The sequence below is a fragment of the Vulpes vulpes genome, chromosome 1, assembly GCF_048418805.1.
Source record: "Vulpes vulpes isolate BD-2025 chromosome 1, VulVul3, whole genome shotgun sequence".
Taxonomy (NCBI): Eukaryota; Metazoa; Chordata; class Mammalia; order Carnivora; family Canidae; genus Vulpes; species Vulpes vulpes.
Window position 1 is genome coordinate 55,705,736 of NC_132780.1, and position 20,756 is coordinate 55,726,491.

Below are 20,756 nucleotides of genomic sequence, written 5' to 3' on the forward strand. Positions count from 1 at the left end.
AACTGTTGTGCAACAGACAGCCTGCCAGCAATTATCAAATACAATAGCTACATTTTGTAGGGTTTAAATTCCAGGTGACTTCATGAGAAGTCAAAGCCTCCCTTCCCACCTAGACCCTATTCATAGGACAGAATAGGAATGTTGGGGCCGAGAGACTGAGACTTTGATTTCTCTCCTATCAGGTCATCTGGAGGGTGGAAATTCCACTATGGGAGAGGCAGCCAAGTGGGCCAGAGGCTACCACCTCTCATCAGTACTCTCTTCCTAAAGGAAGGGTACCATACTTAGAGAAATCTCGACTTCCAGTTCCACAGTTCAGAGATTTTTTTTTTCATAGAAGAAAAAGATAGGTCTTTACAACAGAGAATTCTGTAGGTCTCCGGAATGAACTAATTCTATGTAAAGCACAGCGTGGGAAAGCTAAGGGTGCTCTTAAAAACAATCGAGGTGTGTTGGGAGTGAGAGTGACAAGTCAAAAAGTTTGCCAGTAAGTTTACCAGACAGAAACAGAGAAAGAGACACCTAAGAAAATCACTGTGGGGTCAAAGCAATCATCATACACTGGCTTCAGAACCACCTCTAAAATGAGGCCCAACTTTAACTGTCAAAGTGTGTACCAATTTAAGTTCAAGGGAATGGTAAAAACAAAAAAGTAGATCAACTAGCAATTAAAGGAGTCTAACATCTGGGTATGATCAGGGAAAGAGGCAGTTAAAGAGCACCCTCCTAAACCATTATCGTCCCAGGTAACTATTTGCAAGCACAAAGATGTGCCCTCTCAGGAGCAACATCAGAAACTTCAAACTAAAATACTACCACTAGTAATTAAATAAACAAGCAAACTACAATATTATGCACCAAACGGGTGAGAGAGAATCATATCAAGAGTTACTACAATATGTTATCTAAAATTTAAAGTCAAAGAAATATAAATAGATATGATATACAAAGACATAAGAAAGTGGCCCATGGGGCAGCGCGGGTGGCTCAGCGGTTTAGTGCCACCTTCAGTCCAGGGCCTGATCTTGGGGACCGGGGATCGAGTCCCACATCGGGCTCCCTGCATGGAGCCTGCTTCTCCCTCTGCCTGTGTCTCTGCCTCTCTCTCTCTCTTTCTGTGTCTCTTATGAATAAATACATCTTAAAAAAAAAAAAAGTGGCCCATGTACAGTTAAAAAAAAAAAAAGAAAGCAACAGAAACTTTGAGGGTCCAGATGTTGACTATAGCAAAGACTTCAAAGCAGCTATCATATCTTTGAAGAATTGAAGGAAATTATGTTTAAAAATCTATAGGAAGGCATGATAATGTCTCTTAAAATAGACATTATCAAAAGGGACAAAGAGGAATGCCTGGGTGGCTCGGCAGTTGAGTGCCTGCTTTCTGCTCAGGGCGTGATCCCGGGGTCCTAGGACCGAGTCCCACATCGGGCGCCCTGCAGGGAGCCTGCTTCTCCCTCTGCCTGTGCCTCTGTCTCTGTCTCTGTGTCTCTCATGAATAAATAAAGTCTCAAAAAAAAAAAAAAAGGAAAAAGACATTCTAAAAATAAAGATGGAAATTTTAAAGTTGCAAGCACAATAACCAAATATATGTGTATATATATATATATATATATATATATATATATATATATATATATATCACTACAGAGCTCAACCATAGATCTGAACTTGTGGAAGAAAGAATCGGCAAACATAAAAGAAAAGTTGGTAGATTAAACAACCCAAAAAACTAGTGAGGATGTGGCAACCCTCTTACACTGCTGGTGGGAATGCAAGCTGGTGCAGCCACTGTGGAAGACAGAGTGGAGGGTCCTCAAAGAATTAAAAATAGAGCTACCCTAGGACCCAGCAATTGCACTACTGGGTATTTACCCCAAAGGACACAAAAATACAGAGTCAAAGGGATACACATGCCCCAATGTCTATAGCAGCATTATGAACAATGGCCAAACTATAGAAAAAGCTCGAATGTCCATCAACTGAACAAAGAAGATGTAGTATTAAAAAAAAAGATGTAATATATATATAAAATAATATATATTATATTACATTATATATATAATGTAATATATATAATATATATATTATATATGTAGGGATATTGCTCAGCCATCAGAAAGAATGACGTCTTACCATTTGCAATCATGTTTTTGGAGCTGAAGTGTATTATGCTATGCAAGATACGTCAGTCAGAGAAAGACAAATACCTTATGATTTCACTCATATGTGGAATTTAATACACAAAACAGATGAACATATGGGAGGGGGAAGAAAAAGAGAGAAAAGGGAACAAACCATAAGATATATATAGATATATATATATATATATATATATATATATATATAATGTTTTTGATTCCTTTGGATGTATTTCTAGAAGTGAAATTGCTGAATCAAATGGTAGTTAGATTTTTTATTTTTATTTTTAATTTTTTGAGGACCCTCCACACTGTTTTCCATAGTGGTACAATGTTTCCCATTTACCTATTTACAGGTCCACCAACAGTGCCCAAGGTCATGCCAGCAGGCTGTCTCTGGCCTTTTGGATGATGCCTATTCTAACCTTATAGGCATGAGGTGATATTTCACTGCGGTTTTAATTTGCACTCTTAAAAAAAAAAAAAGATTTTATTTACTCATGAGAGACACAGAGAGAGAGGCAGAGAGATAGACAGAAGGAGAAGCAAGCTCCATGCAGGAAGCCTGATGTGGGACTCAATCCCTGGACCAGGATCACACCCTGAGCCAAAGGCAGACACTCAACCACTGAGCCACCCAGGCATTCCTAATTTGCACTCTCCTAATGCCTAGTGATGTTGCATATCTTTTCATGTGCCTATTAGTCTTTTGAATATCTTCTTTGGAGAAATATCTCTTCAGGCATTCTGCTCATTTTTGGTCTTATCTGGATTTCTTTTTGTTTTTGTTTCTGTTTTTGCTACTGAGTGGCATAAGTTCTTTATATATTTGGGGTATTGACCCTTTCCCAGATACATAGGGTGTGTATATTTTTTTCTCCTTTTCAGGTTGTCTTTTCATTTTTTTGATGGCTTCTTTTGTGTGCAGAGGTTTTTTTTTTTTTTTTTATAAATTTTTAAAAAATTTTTATTTATTTTTGATAGAGAGAGAGAGAGAGAGAGAGAGGCAGAGACACAGGCAGAGGGAGAAGCAGGCTCCATGCACCGGGAGCCCGACGTGGGATTCGATCCTGGGTCTCCAGGATCGCACCCTGGGCCAAAGGCAGGCGCCAAACCGCTGCGCCACCCAGGGATCCCAGAGGTTTTTTAGTTTGATGTAGTTCCACTTGTTTATTTTTTATTTTGTTGCTCTGCTTTAGGTCTCATATTTAAAAAATTACTATGAAGATCCTTGTCTTTTTATGCCTTGTCATACTATTTTGCTGGCTGTAACATTACAGTACAGGGTTAAATCAGGAAGTGTGATGACTCCTGCTTTGTTCTTTGTCAAGATTTCTTTGGCTATTTGGGGTCTTTTGTGGTTCTATGTAAATTTTAGGAGTTTTTTTTTTTTTTTTTTTTTTTTTTTACTTCTCTAAAAAAATGCCATTAGAGTCTTGATAGGGACTGCATTAAATCTATAGATGGCTTTGGGAGTGTTGATATTTCAAGAATTATTAATTCCATCTGTCCATGAACAGAGGATACTGTTCATTTATCTGTGACTTCTTTAATCTCTTTCCTCAACGTCTTGCAGTTTTTAGAGTAGAGATCTTTCACGTCATTAAATTTATTCCTAAGTATTTTATTATTTTTGATGCTACTGGATATAGAATTATTTCTTTTTCAGAAAATTTGTTTTTGGTGTATAGAAATGGTACTGATTTTTGTATGCTAATTTCATATACTGCAACTTTGCTGAATTCATTCATTAGATCTAACAGTTTTGCCAGATGGTTAAGTCTGGAGCTGGATGATGAGCAACCACTGACAAAATCAGTTCTTCTCGGCATTGTAGGAAACAACCATTGGAATCCCTAATCAGATTTGTTGCTCAGCCCTCCACTCCCACTAAATTAAATCAGTTAAATATAGCAGCATTCTTTCTCCATCCCCTGCTCCTTTGGTACACATGCTATCCATTAGAAAGCAAGGGAAAATTTTCCCTATAAGTTCTCTTATGGGCCGATTCCTAACACAAAATAGGATGCAAGTTTCTTGCATTCACCTATTTTGCTCTTACTGTGTGATCCCCAGTCTGCAACACCCTTCTTCTAGCTCCAAGTCTGTCTTTTTCTGGTATTAAACCATTGGTCAGTAGCTTATTGGCTTTCCTTGTCTGTTTTTTTACACAGGACTCCACAAAGCCTGGCTCATTTGTCCACCCCAAAGTGGATAATAATGGGCAACTGAGAAGACCACATAACCACCAAGAAATGAGCAGAATATAGTAGCATCATTCCTGTTAGCCTTAGAGGAGAGTTTTAGGGATGCCATATATTGACATCTTATTAGGAGAGGTGTCCAAAATACTGAGTAAAATTGTATTAAGCTTCTTTGGTTGAACATCTCAAAAAGAAATATCTGCACTTTAGCTGAAGTATCTTAAAAGCATACGACTCTCCAATATCCCACTCCAGATCTAAGTGAATTTAGCAGTGAAACCATACTTTGTGGAAAAGTGCCTCTTCCACAACAGCTGAGAAACAACTAAGAGCCTTCAACCAAGAGCCTGCATAAGTTCATGCATAATGATTTAGTTGGTTGGTACACTTTCTGGGTCCTGACTAGTAAGTTCCAAGAACAAAGTGACTTGCTACTTTTGTCTCCAGGAATCACCTAGTTGGGTAGTCTTGTTGTGTCTAGAGGCCATGAGTTTCACTTTGGCCGTGTCTTATTAGACTGTCCTGGGCCAAGAACTATGCAGATCATCCAGGGTAATCTATCTCAAGATTCTAAACTTAGCTACATATGCAAAGTCTGTTTTGCCTGTTAAGGTAATTTATTCACAGTTTCTAGAGATTAGAACATGAACAGATTTGAGTGCCTACCACACAAACACTATCTGCTAAAGGGTAAATACAACACAGTCAAAATGTTCTTTGTTTACCTATCATTTGTAATGTACATTGTTGGAGATCAAAATTGATTTCAAAAAGGTAACCAAATCATATATCGGTAATGCCACTATGATGGAGTTCAAAAATTTCATGTATTTTAAATATTCTGAAATTAATTCTCAGCAGTTGAGCGTCTACCTTCAGCTCAGGGCGTGATCCCAGAATCCGGATTGAGTCTCATACTGAATTCCCTGCGGGGAGCCTGCTTCTCCCTCTGCCTGTGTCTCTGCCTCTCTCTCTCTCTCTCTCTGATGAATAAATAAATAAACTTTTTGAAAAATAATGATAAGGGGCAGCCCGGGTGGCTCAGCCGTTGAGCATCTGCCTTGGACTCGGGTCATGACCCTGGAGTCCCGGGGTCGAGTCCCCCATCGGGCTCCCTGCATGGAGCCTGCTTCTCCCTCTGCCTGGGTCTCTGCCCCTCCCTCCCTCCCTCCCTCTCTCTCTCTGGGTCTCTTATAAATAAATACATAAAATCTTAAAAAAAAAAAAATTCTGAGAACTCGCAAGTTACTAAATGCTTGTTAAAAAGATAAAGCCTAAAAAAAAAAAAAAAAAGATAAGGCCTGAATAGTTGGTCTGCACGCCTCAGTCCGCAGAGGCACATTGGGTTGCACCCCGACAGCACCAGGCCCCCGCCCCGCCCGGCCCGCCGCCCCTGCAGCCCCGCTCAGTGCAGCGCAGGTGGCTCCCGCCGTGCTGGCTCTGCGCCTGCACCCCTGCGGCTGCGCACCCCGCCTCCGCGCGCCTCCCGCCCCCCGCGGGCTCGGCCTCTGCGGCCGCGGTCCTCCTGCGTGACCCGCCGTCCCCACCCGATCCCACCCGGTCCCACCCGCTCCGGTCCGGGCAAGGCCCGCAGCCCTTCGCAGGCGGCCAGGGCCCCGCTCTCTGTGCCCGGAGGTCCCGGCGCGGCCGCTGCGCTCGCTGCGCTGCGCCCCGGCGGGTCCTGCCACCAATACTTTTCCGGCTCAATAACGCAGAAAAACATGTTCAAGAACTAACTGCTTCTATTTTTTTTTTTTTTTTAAGATTTTATTGATTTATTCATGAGAGAGACACAGGCAATGGGAGAAGCAGGCTCCACGCAGGGAGGGCAATGCGGACTCGATCCTGGGGCCCCGGGGTCACGACCTGAGCCCAAGGCAGGTGCCCAACCGCTGAGCCTCCCAGGCGTCCCTGATTATTATTTTTCTTTTTATTTTTTTTAAATTTTTATTTATGATAGTCACAGAGAGAGAGAGAGAGGCAGAGACATAGGCAGAGGGAGAAGCAGGCTCCATGCACCGGGAGCCTGACGTGGGATTCGATCCCGGGTCTCCAGGATCGCGCCCTGGGCCAAAGGCAGGCGCCAAACCGCTGCGCCACCCAGGAATCCCTGATTATTATTTTTCAAAAATTTTATTTATTTATTCATAAGAGAGAGAGAGAGAGCGAGGCAGAGACACAGCAGAGGGAGAAGCAGGCTCCATGCAGGGAGCCCGACGCAGAACTAGAACCCGGGACCCCGGGGTCACGCCCTGGGCTGAAGGCGGCGCTAAACCGCGGAGCCACCCAGGGTCCCCGTATTTATTTATTTAAATTAAGATCTTATTTATTCTCGAGACACCGAGAGACGGACGCCCCGCGGCGAGCCAGACGCGGGACTCGATCCCGCGCCGCCGCGGTCCCGCGGGGAGCCGAAGGCCAACGCTCCGCCGCGGCCCCCGCCCCGCGCCCCGGAAGTCAGCGCCGTCGGTCCTTCCATCCCGTGCCCGGGGAAGCGCGCCTGGGCGGGACTTCCGGCGTCGGAGGTGCCCGCGGCGGGGAGCCGGACACTCGGGCGGAACGGACGGGCGGCGGCGGCCGCGCGGAGCCGGGCGGAGGGGGGCGGAGGGGAGCGGAAGGAGGGCGCGCAGAGCGGAAGTGGGGGGGGCGGGCGGGGCGCTGTGTGCCGCGGGGGCCGCGGCGGGCGGCGGCCGCGGAGGCCCAGTGCCCTCTGCCGGGCGGCGCGGGGAGGACGTGAGATCCCACAGTGTCACTTAAATTCGTTGCGTGGTGAGAGGGCTCAGCAGGGCCTCGCGGAGGGAGGGAAAAAAGAAAAAAAAAAGTTGCTGATTGCATAATGACCCCCCCCCCCCCGGTCCCGCCTCGTCGCGGTTCCGCCCTCGGCCCGGAGCAGCCACGGGCGCTGCGGATGCCGGAGGCGCGGACACGGCAGGTTGCGCGGGGGCAGCGCGGGGTCGGAGGGGCGGCCCGGGGAGCGCGGTTCTGAAGCCCGCGGGGGGCGGGAGGACCGCTTAAAAGAGCTGCTCCGGCCTGGACCTGCCACTGCCTGACCTGCAGGAGAGGCGGGCGGATGGAGCCGCGGCCCGGTGAGTGATGCTGTGGCCGGGCCCCGCGGTGGGGGCCTCGCCTCGCCTCGCCTCGCGAGATGCGGTGGGAGGAGGCTGCGGCCTCCCTCCGGGGGGGGGGGGCGGGTGGAGGGAGAGGGGCGGCCCGGGCCGTGACCCCGCGGCCCCGGGGTCGAGCCCCAGCGGGCGCCCTGCCTGGGCCTCTCTGTCTCTGTCTCTCTCTCTCCCCCTCTGTGGCTCCCGTGAATAAATCCCATAAAATCTTAAAAAAAGAAAAAAAAAATTTAAACCGATTATGTGAGCCTTAATGAAAATAGTGTGCAAGCAGGCGGTAGGAGTAGGTGGAAAGGGAAATGGGAACTTGAAAGACAGGTCTGGAATAGTGGCGGCTTTCTGTTGTTGTTGTTGTTGTTGTCGTTGTTTAGGACCTGCTCCTCCGGCTGTGGGAGTATATGCATTCGTGTTCACTTGTGGATTCCGTGATTCAGGCAGATGGTACAACGGGTTATGTGTGGCTTTCCGGGGGGGGGGGGGTGTGAGATTTGTTCGTTTAAAGGTTTAATTAAATTAATTAATTAATTAATTGATTTGAGAAAAGAGAGCAAGAGAGAGCAGGAGCAGGACGGAGAGGCGGAGGGAGAGGGAGAAGCTGACTCCGCAGTGAGCAGGGGTCTGAGGCTCGGCTGGGTCCCAGGATCACCCCCCACTCCACCCCCCAGGGTCACAGCCTGGGCCCCAGGTAGGTGCTCAACCCGCTGGACCACCCAGGCAGCCCTGCATGCCGCTTTTTTTTTTTTTTTTTTAAGATTTTATTTATTTATTTAGGAGAGACACACAGAGAGAGAGGCAGAGACACAGGCAGAGGGAGAAGCAGGCTCCATGCAAGGAGCCCCACGTGGGACTCGATCCTGGGACTCCAGGATCACGCCCTGAGCTGAAGGCAGGTGCTAAACCCAGGGATCCCCTCTGCATGCGGCTTTTTATTTTATTTTATTTTATTTTTATTTATTTATTTATTTTTTTATGATAGAGAGAGAGAGAGAGGCAGAGACACAGGCAGAGGGAGAAGCAGGCTCCACGCACCGGGAGCCCGACGTGGGATTCGATCCCGAGTCTCCAGGATCGCGCCCTGGGCCAAAGGCAGGCGCCAAACCGCTGCGCCACCCAGGGATCCCTGCATGCGGCTTTTAAGAGAAAAGCTAGCTTATTCCTCGTGCAAGGAGGGGAAGAGTGTTTGAAAACCTTTGCAGAGCTTGAACCAAAACGGGAGAGAGTAGCACAGGTGGTCTCAGGTGTCCACAAGGCCCTCCTCTCTCACCCTCCTCCAGTGGCTTGGAGGACAGCTCTTTGAGCTGACAGGGACCGTCTGTGACAGGACAGCAAAGCATCCTGCACGGCGGATTTTAGATGTATGTTTTGTCTAGAGGAAAGTTTGCAAACTCAGGATTTTGTCAGAACTTCCTCGTTGCCATATCGTTCTGGAAGAAACGCAACGTGCTGATTGTTTAACCCCGTGCTTACCTGGAATCTGAACTTCAGCCCTTTGGTACCGTCAGATACTGTAATGGTTTAAGAATGGCCGATGCTTGGCCATCTCCTTAGCACTGGACTCTTGTCTAATTTGCTCTTTGGGTTTAGAATTGGCGTGAGAGTGTACTTACTAGGCTCTTACCAACTTTCCAGAATTGGGTCTGTAAACCTGAGATCCGCAAACCTAGTCGGCCTAAGCAATGCCCTTGAGTTTTTGTGCTGCTCCTCCATGGCACAAAGGAACAGAAGGAGAGAAGAGCAGAAGGGAGACTTCGTAGTGCAAGGGGAATAGGAATGGGAAAGGAGAGAAGAAATGGAACTCATAGAAGGATACTTGCAGTGTGTATTAAAAGATTTCCTTGGAAAAATCAGCATATCAAAGATGTCGAATGAGGCAAAAGTATTAGTTATGTGTATATTAAATTTTGTAAGGACTTAAAGGTCAGGTGATCATAGATCTGCTGGCGTCCACACAATTTGCCCTTTTGCTGTTGGATATTGGAGAGGTGACGTGTGAGTATGGGACAGGCTCCTTACAGAAGAGAGGGCATATTGTTCATTCATTTTGTTATCCCACAAAAATAATTTAAAAAGGCCAATCATTTTGTAAGCCTTATTCCTTATTTTCTAGTTTAACTCTTTGTTCTTTTCCCTAAACAGAATATTGTGGAGAACAGGCAGATTTAGTTTTCCAAAATAGCCATTGAAGTTCTTATCACTTTTTTTTTTTTTTTTTTTTTTTTTGGTACTTGTTTGAATGTTGAAGTCATGGTAAATATGGAAAAGATCAGGACCTCAGCTTCAGCTGAGTTTCCATTGCTTTTCCATTCTATATCTGACGTCTCCAGGGGCACGACATGCACAGAGCAAATCCAGGCAAAGCAAGTTTGGGCATATTGCCTTTGGCTCTGACTTTGTGTATGCACCTTTCAGTTTCGTGAACTGACCTGATGAGTGGTCTTGAGAGCTTATTTTCCCTAGACTAGAAACAGGCCTAAGGAACCCTGAGCCCTGCTCTAGTTGATCTTCAGATGGGACGAGGTAAAGGCAGCCCCAGGTTCTTTTTACTACATAAGCCTCTTAGAGTGAAAGAGGGAGAACAGAACTAAGAAAATCCAAAATAACAGCAGTTCCAGGGCAAGTAGTTTCACTTTGCTGTCTAGTACACAAAGCTCCACACTGCATTACTGGACTTTAGCTCAAAACCAGCATCCTCCTTTGGAAGGTGAAGGTGAAGGCAAAAATAGGTCAGATCTCGGGTTCTCCAAGTTTGCCACTGACAGTCACTCGTATTAACCTCAGTATCATAGGGTAAATTGCCTCTCATCCTGAGAAAGTTAGCGAACGTGATAGGCTAGACCTGACCTACGATTGCTCTTGTGAGAAAAGTCTTGTTAACTAGTTAAAGGACAAAGAACATTACTGATCAGATCCTTGTGAAATATATATTGCCAGCTATACGTATTGTAGATAGAGTGATGTCTTATTATTTGTCACTTCATTTCTTTAAAAGTATTAATATTTTTATTAGTGAAACAATAGAGATTATGTTGTATGCAAAGCCACTTTGTAAACATGAAAAGGAAATCGTACCCCTGCACGGCTGTAGCTACATATCCGAGAAACCCAACAGTGAGATAAACTTTTTCTATTTTGCAAATAGAGATTTTATATTTAGTTTAAAAATTAGTAGGTACTGTAATCCCTAGACAGTAATAACCACACTGGAGGTCATTTAGTTCCACAAATATTAAATGTAAAACTGTATGCTAAAGGCTGTGAATAAGACGCAGTCCTGCCCATAAGAGTTTTTTAACTTACTGGAGGCAGGAGCTTCATTTCTAATTCTCTGTTGTCTAGTTTCTGATTGTACACTGGTTTTTAAGAAATAGCCCTACCTCTAATAAGGACTCTTTAGTAGTTGTCAGACCTGCCGGACTTCAGACGCCTTTGTAGCCACTCCACTATTTCTTTGTTTAATAATCTTCTACGTAAAGAAATAGAGTGTTTATGAAATGAATTTTGAAATTGACCATATGGAAAATTGGGAGAGATTAATGGTAAAGGCAGAGACAACACCGCTTAACCACCAGGAATGTTTAAAGTTGGCCTCGGTTGTTGGTGCTCATCGATGCTCCTGAGTGCCTGGGCATCTGTCTTATTGATAGAGGCAAGTCTGGCAGATTGTACCATTTCATTTCAGAAATGAAAGATTTAAAAAAAAAAAAAAAAAAACCACAACAGACTTTTTTTCCCAAAGATTTTATTTATTCATGAAAGACACAGAGAGGGAGAGGCAGAGACACAGGCAGAGGGAGAAGCAGGTGCTCTGTGGGGAGCCTGATGCAGGACTCGATCCCAGGGCCCCTGGGTCACGATCTGAGCTGAAGGCAGACGCTCAACCCCTGAGCCACCCAGGCATCCCAAGAGACTGTGTTTTGATAAACTAAGCTCCTAAAACATGGAAGAAATGTCAGTTTGTTAGCCTTGATATTTACTAGTTAGTGCCCTTCCAGTAGGGAAGAAAGGATAAATTGTGGAGTAGAGAGTAAGACCATAAGGAACTTTACAGTAACAGTAAAGTTACGGCGGTTGAGAGTCGCAGCACTTAGGATAGGAAGTTAGGACGCCTTTTTTATTGGAAAAATGGCATCAAGGTCTTATTCGTGGGTGGTGTTTTCAAAGACAACAAGCACCTCACTCACTGTCATTCTTTTTGTTAAACTCTCTACCATGTATCACAGCACATTAGGTCATATTGTATCTAATATGAATTACATTTTAGTCTTTTAGAGGAGATTTAAGGAACATTTTGGTCTCCTTGATACTGGTATTCAAAGTTATCTTATTGAAGAAATTTTGAAACACTGTTCAACACCAAGTTTCTAAAGTATATCTGTGTAGGGGATTGCTTTCCACTGTGTAATATTTTTAGATACTTACACAGTTGCAAGTGTTCTGCTGAGACACTTTAACAGTGTCTTTGAAGTGTCCTTTGAAGGTGAAACAATTTAAAGTGGAAGAGAGATCATATTGTAATCTTTTTTAGATGACTTGTTCTCCATCTGCTTTTGAGACCATTTTATAACTCACATAGTAGAGATATTTCTAAAGGTATAAAACAAGCTTGCGGTATTCCGTTTGCCAACCTGATGATTTATTTTCATGAAGCATTCAAGTACCTGTTTGTGTTGAGCACTAATACTAGGCACTAGTGACAGAGGGTATGTGCCTTAGAGAACTACTCTCAGGAAGCTTCCATCTGGTGAGAGAGGCAAATGAAAAATAACATTAAAATGATGTGTAAAGTATGTTGAAATGTAATCATATGCTATCTTGGGATGGGATAAGTAAAAGGAATAATTATCTCTGCTTAGGAAATCACTTAAGGAGGAAATTTAGGAATTTAGTTTTTAAAGATGATTAGGTACTTACCAGGTCAGTGAAGAAGGAAAGATATTATATTGGGGATGTCGTAATGTAAAATAGCATGGTAAATTTGTGGAATTCTAGTTGTTTGGTGTCGATGTAGACTGTGGGTAGAGATGTTATGAGAGACTCAAGATATCAATAAGGGCCCAATGAAAATGAGCATTGGACTTGATCTTTTTATTAGTAGAAGCTATTGAAAAACAAAACAAAACAAAACAAAAACCTTGCTACACCTGGGTGGCTCAGCAGTTGAGCGTCTGCCTTTGGCTCAGGCCATGATCTTGGAGTCCTGGGATCAAGTCCCACATCAGGCTCCCCACAGGGAGCCTGCTTCTCCCTCTGCCTGTGTCTCTGCCTCTCTCTCTCTCTCTCTCTTTCTCTCTGTGTCTCTCATGAATAAATAGATAAAATATTTAGTGTATTCATAAAATAAAATGCAGCAGTGGGAGGAATGGGCCATTTAGACACTAATGTGATGTCACAAAAGGTTGAAACCAGGGACAGAAGAATCTATACTATTCGTATAAAATTAAACAAAACAAAAAACTAATCTAGGGTATTAGAAGTCAGAGTAATTATTTTTTTTTTGAAGATTTATTTATTTATCAGAGACACACACAGAGGGCAGAGACATAGGCAGAGGGAGAAGCAGGCTCCTTGGGGAGCCTGATGTGGGACTTGACCCCGGGACTCTAGGATCGCACCAGCAGCCAAAGGCAGCCACTCAATTGCTGAGCTACCCAGGCGTCCCAGTCAGGGTAATTATCATTCTTATTTGGAGTTGTGATTGAGAGGACACAATAGACCTTCTGAGCTTCATGGTTTTTTTTTTTTTTTTTTTTTTTTTGGTTTTTGGTTTTTATCACATTCTGTTTCTTAATCTGGGTGTCATTGACTTGAATGTATTTACCTTGTGAAATTCATTGAGCTATAATTTGTGATTTGTATACTCTTCTGAATGTTTTATGTCAGCAAAAAATGCTTACATACGGCAAAAACCATTACGGCAGAAATGACATTATCCAGGATGTATATATAAAGTGAGAAGAGTAACAAAATTCTGGGGAGCACAGGAAACCATACACACATTCCTTTTTTTTTTTTAAATTAAAAAAAATCTATTTATATTGATTCTGTGCAGTATTTACTCCCAGGCCATAAGTTTTTGTTTCTTCAGTTTCTCCTGGGATATCTTTTTCTTCTGTGCAACCTCCTCTCCTGGTTTAGGAACAATCTGCTCTTTTTCAGTAAGAATCATCTCGATGTGGCAGGGAGAGCTCATGTATGGGTTAATCTGGCCATGAGCCCTGTAAGTCCTTGGGGGCTTTGTTCACCTGGATGTGCTCAATGACCAGAGAATCTACATCTAAACCCTTAAGTTCAGCATTACTCTCTGCATTTTTAAGCATGCCATGCACACATTCCTATTTCTTTCCCCATATTCCTCAGCTTTTTCTATGAAAGCACTGCATAAGGAAGAATAATGCTAAGAATGCAATTTCTATTAGAGAATAAGATTTCTTTTGTAACATTTCTGCATAGAGACTGTTTCCAAGGGGACATTGGACTGAATTTATTCTTAGATTTTGCAAAAGTTAAAGAGTTGGAGGAAGAACTCCTATCATGAGAAAGACTTACCAGGAGGCCAGAGATGGTGCTAAACACAAAACAGCAACATTTTTGTCAACCATCTGGGTGTATTGGATACCAGTAAATGTACTGTAATACATCATCATCTCTCAGCGATGTACTGAAATGGTATACTTTGTGAATTATTTGGTTTGAGAAAGAGGGAAAAGGAAAGGATTTCCATACCCACTGTCTCCTCAGAGTGCCTTTAGAAGTGGGAAGTGGTCCCAATTAAACAAAAAAAGTCTGTTAACATATAATATTAGAAAAGCATTCATCTGGACTACTGCATATTTCTTTCTGTTTTCCAGAAATGGCAGGAAATCTTCTGAAGACATCATCTTTGTCTGTAAGGACAAAATTACTACATCAAACAGGATTGTCCCTTTATAATACATCTCATGGCTTCCATGAGGAAGATTTAAAAAAAAAACTTCAACAGTTTCCTGGTGGATCCGTTGACCTTCAGAAGGAAGACAGTGGCATTGGTATTCTTACCCTGAACAACCCAAGTAAAATGAATGCTTTCTCAGGTATAGAGGTCTTTCTTTTGCTAAATAGTGACACTAACTCTAAGCTGCTATCACATTTTTATCTCTACTCTGGTGATGGAATTCCTGAAAGTTGTGGTATTCTTAGAATATACATACAGAGAACACTCAAAACCATCATTTTAACCGGGAACACTTTTTTAAAACTAATTCTGAATATTTTAATTTTTTAAAATCCGTAAATATGGTTGTTGATAGAAAGGAAACTTTCAAATTAACCTTGATTATTTTTTCCATTGACAGTTACTAACTTCCTAATGACTTCATTTGTTGAGCTGATGTCACTGGGAGACAAAGGGAAGGAGCTTTCAAAAATATTTGAAAAGTAAAGAGAAAAACTTATAAATGAAAAAAATTACTTAAATTTTTTTCCCTATGTATTGAAATAAGACTGTCATTTAACCGTGTAATTCCAGTAATCAGTGAAAACACTGTCCTTGCCTATGTGTTGCTCCTTCCCTGACACTTGGATTTGCTGCCTAGCAAATAGAAGGAGCATGTAAAAATTTCACATTTAAGGGACCCAAAAGTCTAGGACAGTGGTCATTTGTAATTTTGTGCCAAAGTGCAAATTTGAATTATACTACTATGACGTCATGCAAGAGCTAATGAGTAACACTGCTGAGTATCTAGCACTCCTACATATTTCAGGGTGATTTTAGCAGTTTCTGTTTGTCAGTGATGTAACTCACTGGTGGTTGATGATACTGTGTAAGAGCAAATGATTAACATTTGCTGACTACCCAGTCAGGATGACTTAGGCGATGTTTGAATGCTCGGAGTGTCCATTATGCACCTCATAGGGATAAATTATGTTTTATAATACTTGAAATACTGTGCTCAAAAATGCCTCAATAAATTTTCATACCCATATACATAATTTGGTAGACTGTAAACTTTGTAAATTATTAGTGGTGGATCTTTAAAGCACAAGATGACTTTTCTTTCCTCTCAGCATAGTTCAGAGATGTCTCTATTAGTGTTATCCAATAGAAGTATAATGCAAACGCAAATGTGAGCCACATATGTAAATAAAAATTTCTAGTAGCCATGTTTTTAAAAAGTAAAATAAAAAAATAAAAAGTAGAAGGAAACAGGTGGAATTAATTTTAACATACTTTATTTAATCCAGTATATTCAAAAATATTTCAACATATGACTCATATGAAAAATTATTTATAATGTGTTTTTATTTAATCATACCAAGTCTTTGAAATCTGGTATTTTACTTAATTGGACAGCTTACTTACTTAATTGGACAGCTCAGTTTGGACTAGGCACGTTTCTGGTGCTCAAAAGCTAGATGAGGATGGTGGCTACTTTACTGGACAGTATATCCCTATACCTTTAATTGGTTCAGAGAATAATAGCAAATTATTTTAATTATTTTTTAAAGATTTTATTTATTCATGAGTGACACAGAGAGAAGAGAAGCAGAGAGGGAGAAGCAGGCTCCATGCGGGGAGCCCAGTGTGGGACTTGATCCTGGGACTACAGGATCATGACCCGTGCCAAAGGCAGATCCTTAACCACTGAGTCACTCAGACATCCCAAAAACAAATTTTAATATTAGTTCAGGATAAGTAACATTAGAAAAGTAAGACTGTTCTAGAGAATTAGACTAGATTAATTGTTTTAAATTACTACTGAATTAAATTACAAAGAATTTATATTAGTAAAGATTATTATTCAAATGGAAACCAATATTCATTTCATGGCTAATATTTAAAATGAATATGAGCAGAGGTGCTTTGATTTGGTCTAGGAGAAGATAAGTGAGCCACATCACACAACCCCAATACCCTGGTTTGAAAATTACCCAGCCTAGGCACTCCTTTAAGGTTCCTTTCAACTCTATTTTTTTCTTTTCTTTTTTTTTAAAGATTTTATTTATTTATTCATGAGAGACACAGAGAGAGAGAGATAGAGACACAGACAGAGAGAGAAGCAGGCTCCCTGTGGGGAGCCCGATGTAGGACTCGATCCCCAGACCCCGAGATCATGCCCTGGGCTGAAAGCAGGCTCTCAACCGCTAAGCCACCCAGGGATCCCTTCCTTCCAACTCTTAACCCTTAATTTACAAAGTCAAAAAGATGAGTTCAAGATTAACTTCTAGTATAGATGTATCATACTCAAAATCAGCATTACTTTTTTTTAGAAGCTTAAATTTTAGGGATGACTGAAAGTCCATATTTACTTATATAGATTTATTCTTACTCTAATGAGTGGGTTTTTTTTTTTTTCGTAAAAAGCTACTAGACTATAAATCTTTTGAAAACAAGAACTATATTTCTGAAACACCTAGGACATCTTTGGATAGGGCTACAATCTTAATTAGGTCATAATTTGCAATTAGAAAGGATAGCTGCATTCGATACTTATGAATCAGTAACATTTAACAATTAGCATCATTGTGAAACCACTTCATTATTGGCTACTTTAGAAAACAGCAAAGAGAATTAATAGTTCTTGACATCATGGGGTTTATATTCCAGAGTAGTGTACCTAATTTAATGGGGACTATATTATAGGTTTTGGAACCTTGTAATACAGAATCTTTGCCAGTTTTAATCCTCTTTATATTGGCTTGTAAATCATTTTCTTAAGCAGAGACAAGAGTAAGCTTAATCATTAATAGCATTATGAACTTTATGCACCTGTGTGATCACTGCAGATAAGAATTATAGTCCCTGCTGTTCCCATTTTAAATTTGCCCATTATAAAGAGGTTCCAAAGAATTTTGGAATAATACTAAGGTAAAAATGTAATTTATAAATCATAGAATTGATGGTTGGTAGTTATCTTATTGGCAGCCTTTTATAGTATGCCTTGGGTTAGAGCATAGTTTGTCAACTGTGGAACAAGATGATATGTACTATCCCTTTCCTGAACTAACATCCTGTTATAATAGTTTTCATGTGAATAGCATAGGAATCTTACCTTTGTTTTGTGTACCATATACCCGATAGATTATGAGATCTCCGTCTTCTGGGGCAATACTGTATTTGAGTTAGGAATACTGGCATAATTCTTGTTAGGAGCTTGTTGATTTTATAATCCTTGTTGAGCTTGTTGACTGCAACAGTGTGTACTACTGTGAAGTCAGGTCTATATTTGACTTTAACCTTAAGAAATATATATATTTTTTTACCACCATGTGTTTTATTCATTCTAATTTTCCTATTTCTAGGACGTGTATCATATATTCTCATTTTCTATCTAACCATGTATTTGTGTGATTTATTAATTAAGACAGAGAGAAAGGGAGAGAGATTACTAACGTATTGTAAACTTCTAAAGGAGGGACTGTCAAATACACCTCTTTTGTATATATCCCATGATACCAACACAAAAGACATTTGATAAATATTCAGTTAATATTGTAAAACGTAGGATCTAAGAGTCCTATTTGACAGTTGATGGTTTCTAAATTATTTCTCTTTTTCTAGTATCTTATTGCTTTGATTCCCCCTCTTCTCTCTGGCAGGTGTTATGATGCTACAGCTTCTGGAAAAAGTGATTGAATTGGAAAATTGGACAGAGGGGAAAGGTCTCATTGTTCGTGGGGCAAAAAATACTTTCTCCTCAGGATCTGATCTGAATGCTGTGAAAGCACTAGCGACTCCAGAGGCAAGTATTGTATGAAATATGCACTAGATACCACATATTTATCAGGTATCTATGGCTAAGATATTTATATTTTACATATAGTTATTATGATAGTTGCTCTTTAAGACAAGAGATTTCCAAAGATCAGAGGTTTTGGTTTTCTTCTTAAATTCAAGTCGTAAGTAGTGTGACATAGTGGGAATGGGAGAAGGGAAGGAAGGACAAGATTAGCAATCACTAAAGCCCATTAAAACCAGCAAGAGTTTTAAGTCTTTTTTTTTTTTTTTTAAGAGTTTTAGGTCTTGGGATCCCTGGGTGGCGCAGCGGTTTGGCGCCTTCCTTTGGCCCAGGGCGCGATCCTGGAGACCCGGGATCGAATCCCACGTCGGGCTCCCGGTGCATGGAGCCTGCTTCTCCTCCCTCTGCCTGTGTCTCTGCCTCTCTCTCTCTCTCTCTGTGACTGTCATAAATAAAATAAAATAAAATTCTTTAAAAAAAAAAAAAAGAGTTTTAGGTCTTTTAAGTGGAAGACTCTTAGCATCTCATGATGAGGAATTTTATATGAGGTACATATATAAAGTACCCAGCAAAGCCTTGGCACATGGTAGGCTTCAACAGATGATAACAATTAAAACATTCGTGTCTGAATTACCCTGATAGAAAAGGTATCCTAATCATCTTCCACTATTAGTCATCTTCCATTATCCTCCAAGGAACCTGGGCTATATCCTCCAAGGAACCTAGGCCGCCAAGAAAGCCTACCTAGGCTAGGCTTCCACCTGTATCCCCTAGGCAAAAAAAAAAAAGAAGGAAGGGAAATATATAAGTATTCATTGCCATTTAATTATAAGTGTGAGCTGTATGTAGGTAATAATGTTTTAATAGTATTCCACAACTCATATAGCTCTCTGTAGTATATGATCTATATTTGCATCACATTGTTAGGTAAGAGCTCTCATTTGATAGACTTAGATTGAATGCTGATTTCAACACCTGGGTAAATGGACAAATCACTTAGTCTTTTTCAGTCTTATTTTCCTAATCTAGAAATGAGAATTCCGTATTTCACATAGCTATTATGAGGATTCAAGATAATGTATATAGTGTGCCTGCTAGGATAGTGCCTGAAAAAGGTAGCTATTATTTTTATATCAAAGATCTCAATATTGATAAATGTTATTATCTTTGAGATGATCTATTATTTGTAGCATCACTAGGCTTAAATTTGCTGTGTGTTCAAATGATTAGAGCACTAAGCTGTAGATTCAAATATATGGATTCTTGCCCTGGGTCATCTAATCATTAGCTATATGGCCTGCGATTTATTTGATTATAATTTTTTATCTCTGGAATGATTGAAATCCTAGGCACTTCACTTTGTTCATAAAAGACACTGGATACATAAAATGCAATAATAGATTATTTTGGGTCTGATGTAAGTTGGGTAGGAAAAGATCCCTGAAAAGGTGAAAGATTATTTTCCTTTCTTCTAGTTAAAACGTGTTTCTCTGTCTCTTTAGATCACATGGTCAGGATTTTTTATTTTGCATACACGTAAAAGCTGAAAGTAGAATCATCCTAATTTCTATACGCCTGAGAAAAAAGAACTATGAATATTTATAAAACCAAGATTTAAAATGGCCTCAGCACTGTCCCAATTTTCCCAACATCATTTTTTTTTCTAAGATTTTTATTTATTTATTCATGAGAGACACAGAGAGAGATAGAGGCAGAGACACAGGCAGAGGGAGAAGCAGGCTCCATGCAGGGAGCCCGATGTAGGACTTGATCCCTGGACCCCGGGATCACGCCCTGGGCTGAAGGCAGATGATCCACTGCTGACTGTGTTCTGTAGTTTTTAGAGTACAGATCCTTTACCTCTGGTTAGGTTTATTCCTGGGTAGCTTATAGTTTTTAGTACAGTTGTAAATGGGATTGATTCCTTAATTTCTCTTTCTTCTGTCTCATTGTTAGTGTATAGATATACAACTGATTTCTGTGCATTGATTTTGTATCCTGCCGTGTTGCTGAATTCCTGTATGAGTTCTAGGAATCTTGGGGTGGAGTCTTCTGGGTTTTCTACATAAAGTATCATGTCATCTGCGAAGAGTGAGAGTTTGATTTCTTCTTTGTCAGTTTGAATGCCTTTTATATCTTTTTATTGTCCGATTGTTTAGGCTAGGTCTTCTAGTACTGTGTTGAACTTCAGTGGTGAGAGTGGGTATCCCTGTTATGTTCCTGATCTTAGGGGAAAAGCTCTCAGTTTTTCCCCATTGAGAATGGTTTCACTCATATGTGGAACATGAGAAGCACAGAGAAGATCATAGGGGAAGGGAGGGAAAACTAAAAGGGAAGTCATCAGAGAGGGAGACACAAACCATGAGAGATTCTCAACTATGGGAAACAAAGTGAGGGTTGCTGGAGGGGAGGTAGGTCAGGAGATGGGGTAATTAGATGATGGGCATTAAGGAGGGCACGGGCTGTGATGAGCACTGAATGTTATATGCAACTGATGAATTATTGAACTCTACATCTGAAACTAATGGTGTTCTGTATGTTGGCTAATTGAATTTAAATAAAAAAAAAATAAAATGGCCT

The 20,756-nt window shown here is 41.3% G+C and overlaps 1 protein-coding gene across 8 annotated transcripts in view; it reads left to right on the forward strand.

Moving 5' to 3' along the window:
* Positions 1 to 6,996: 6,996 nt before the first annotated feature.
* ECHDC1 (ethylmalonyl-CoA decarboxylase 1) overlaps positions 6,997 to 20,756 on the forward strand; it is a 61,311-nt gene continuing 47,551 nt past the window's right edge. For 2 of the 8 annotated variants that reach the window (XM_072764706.1, XM_026013356.2), the window contains exons 1-4: positions 7,833 to 7,902; positions 8,006 to 8,146; positions 14,310 to 14,531; positions 18,037 to 18,179. In XM_072764706.1, coding sequence (XP_072620807.1) covers positions 7,860 to 7,902; positions 8,006 to 8,146; positions 14,310 to 14,531; positions 18,037 to 18,179 — 549 coding nt within the window. In that variant the 5' untranslated portion in view covers positions 7,833 to 7,859. Of the gene's footprint in view, positions 7,429 to 7,832; positions 7,903 to 8,000; positions 8,147 to 8,232; positions 8,348 to 14,309; positions 14,532 to 18,036; positions 18,180 to 20,756 lie in introns of those variants that run through there. The other 6 variants (XM_072764712.1, XM_072764719.1, XM_072764693.1 and 3 more) reach the window with 6 other exon arrangements.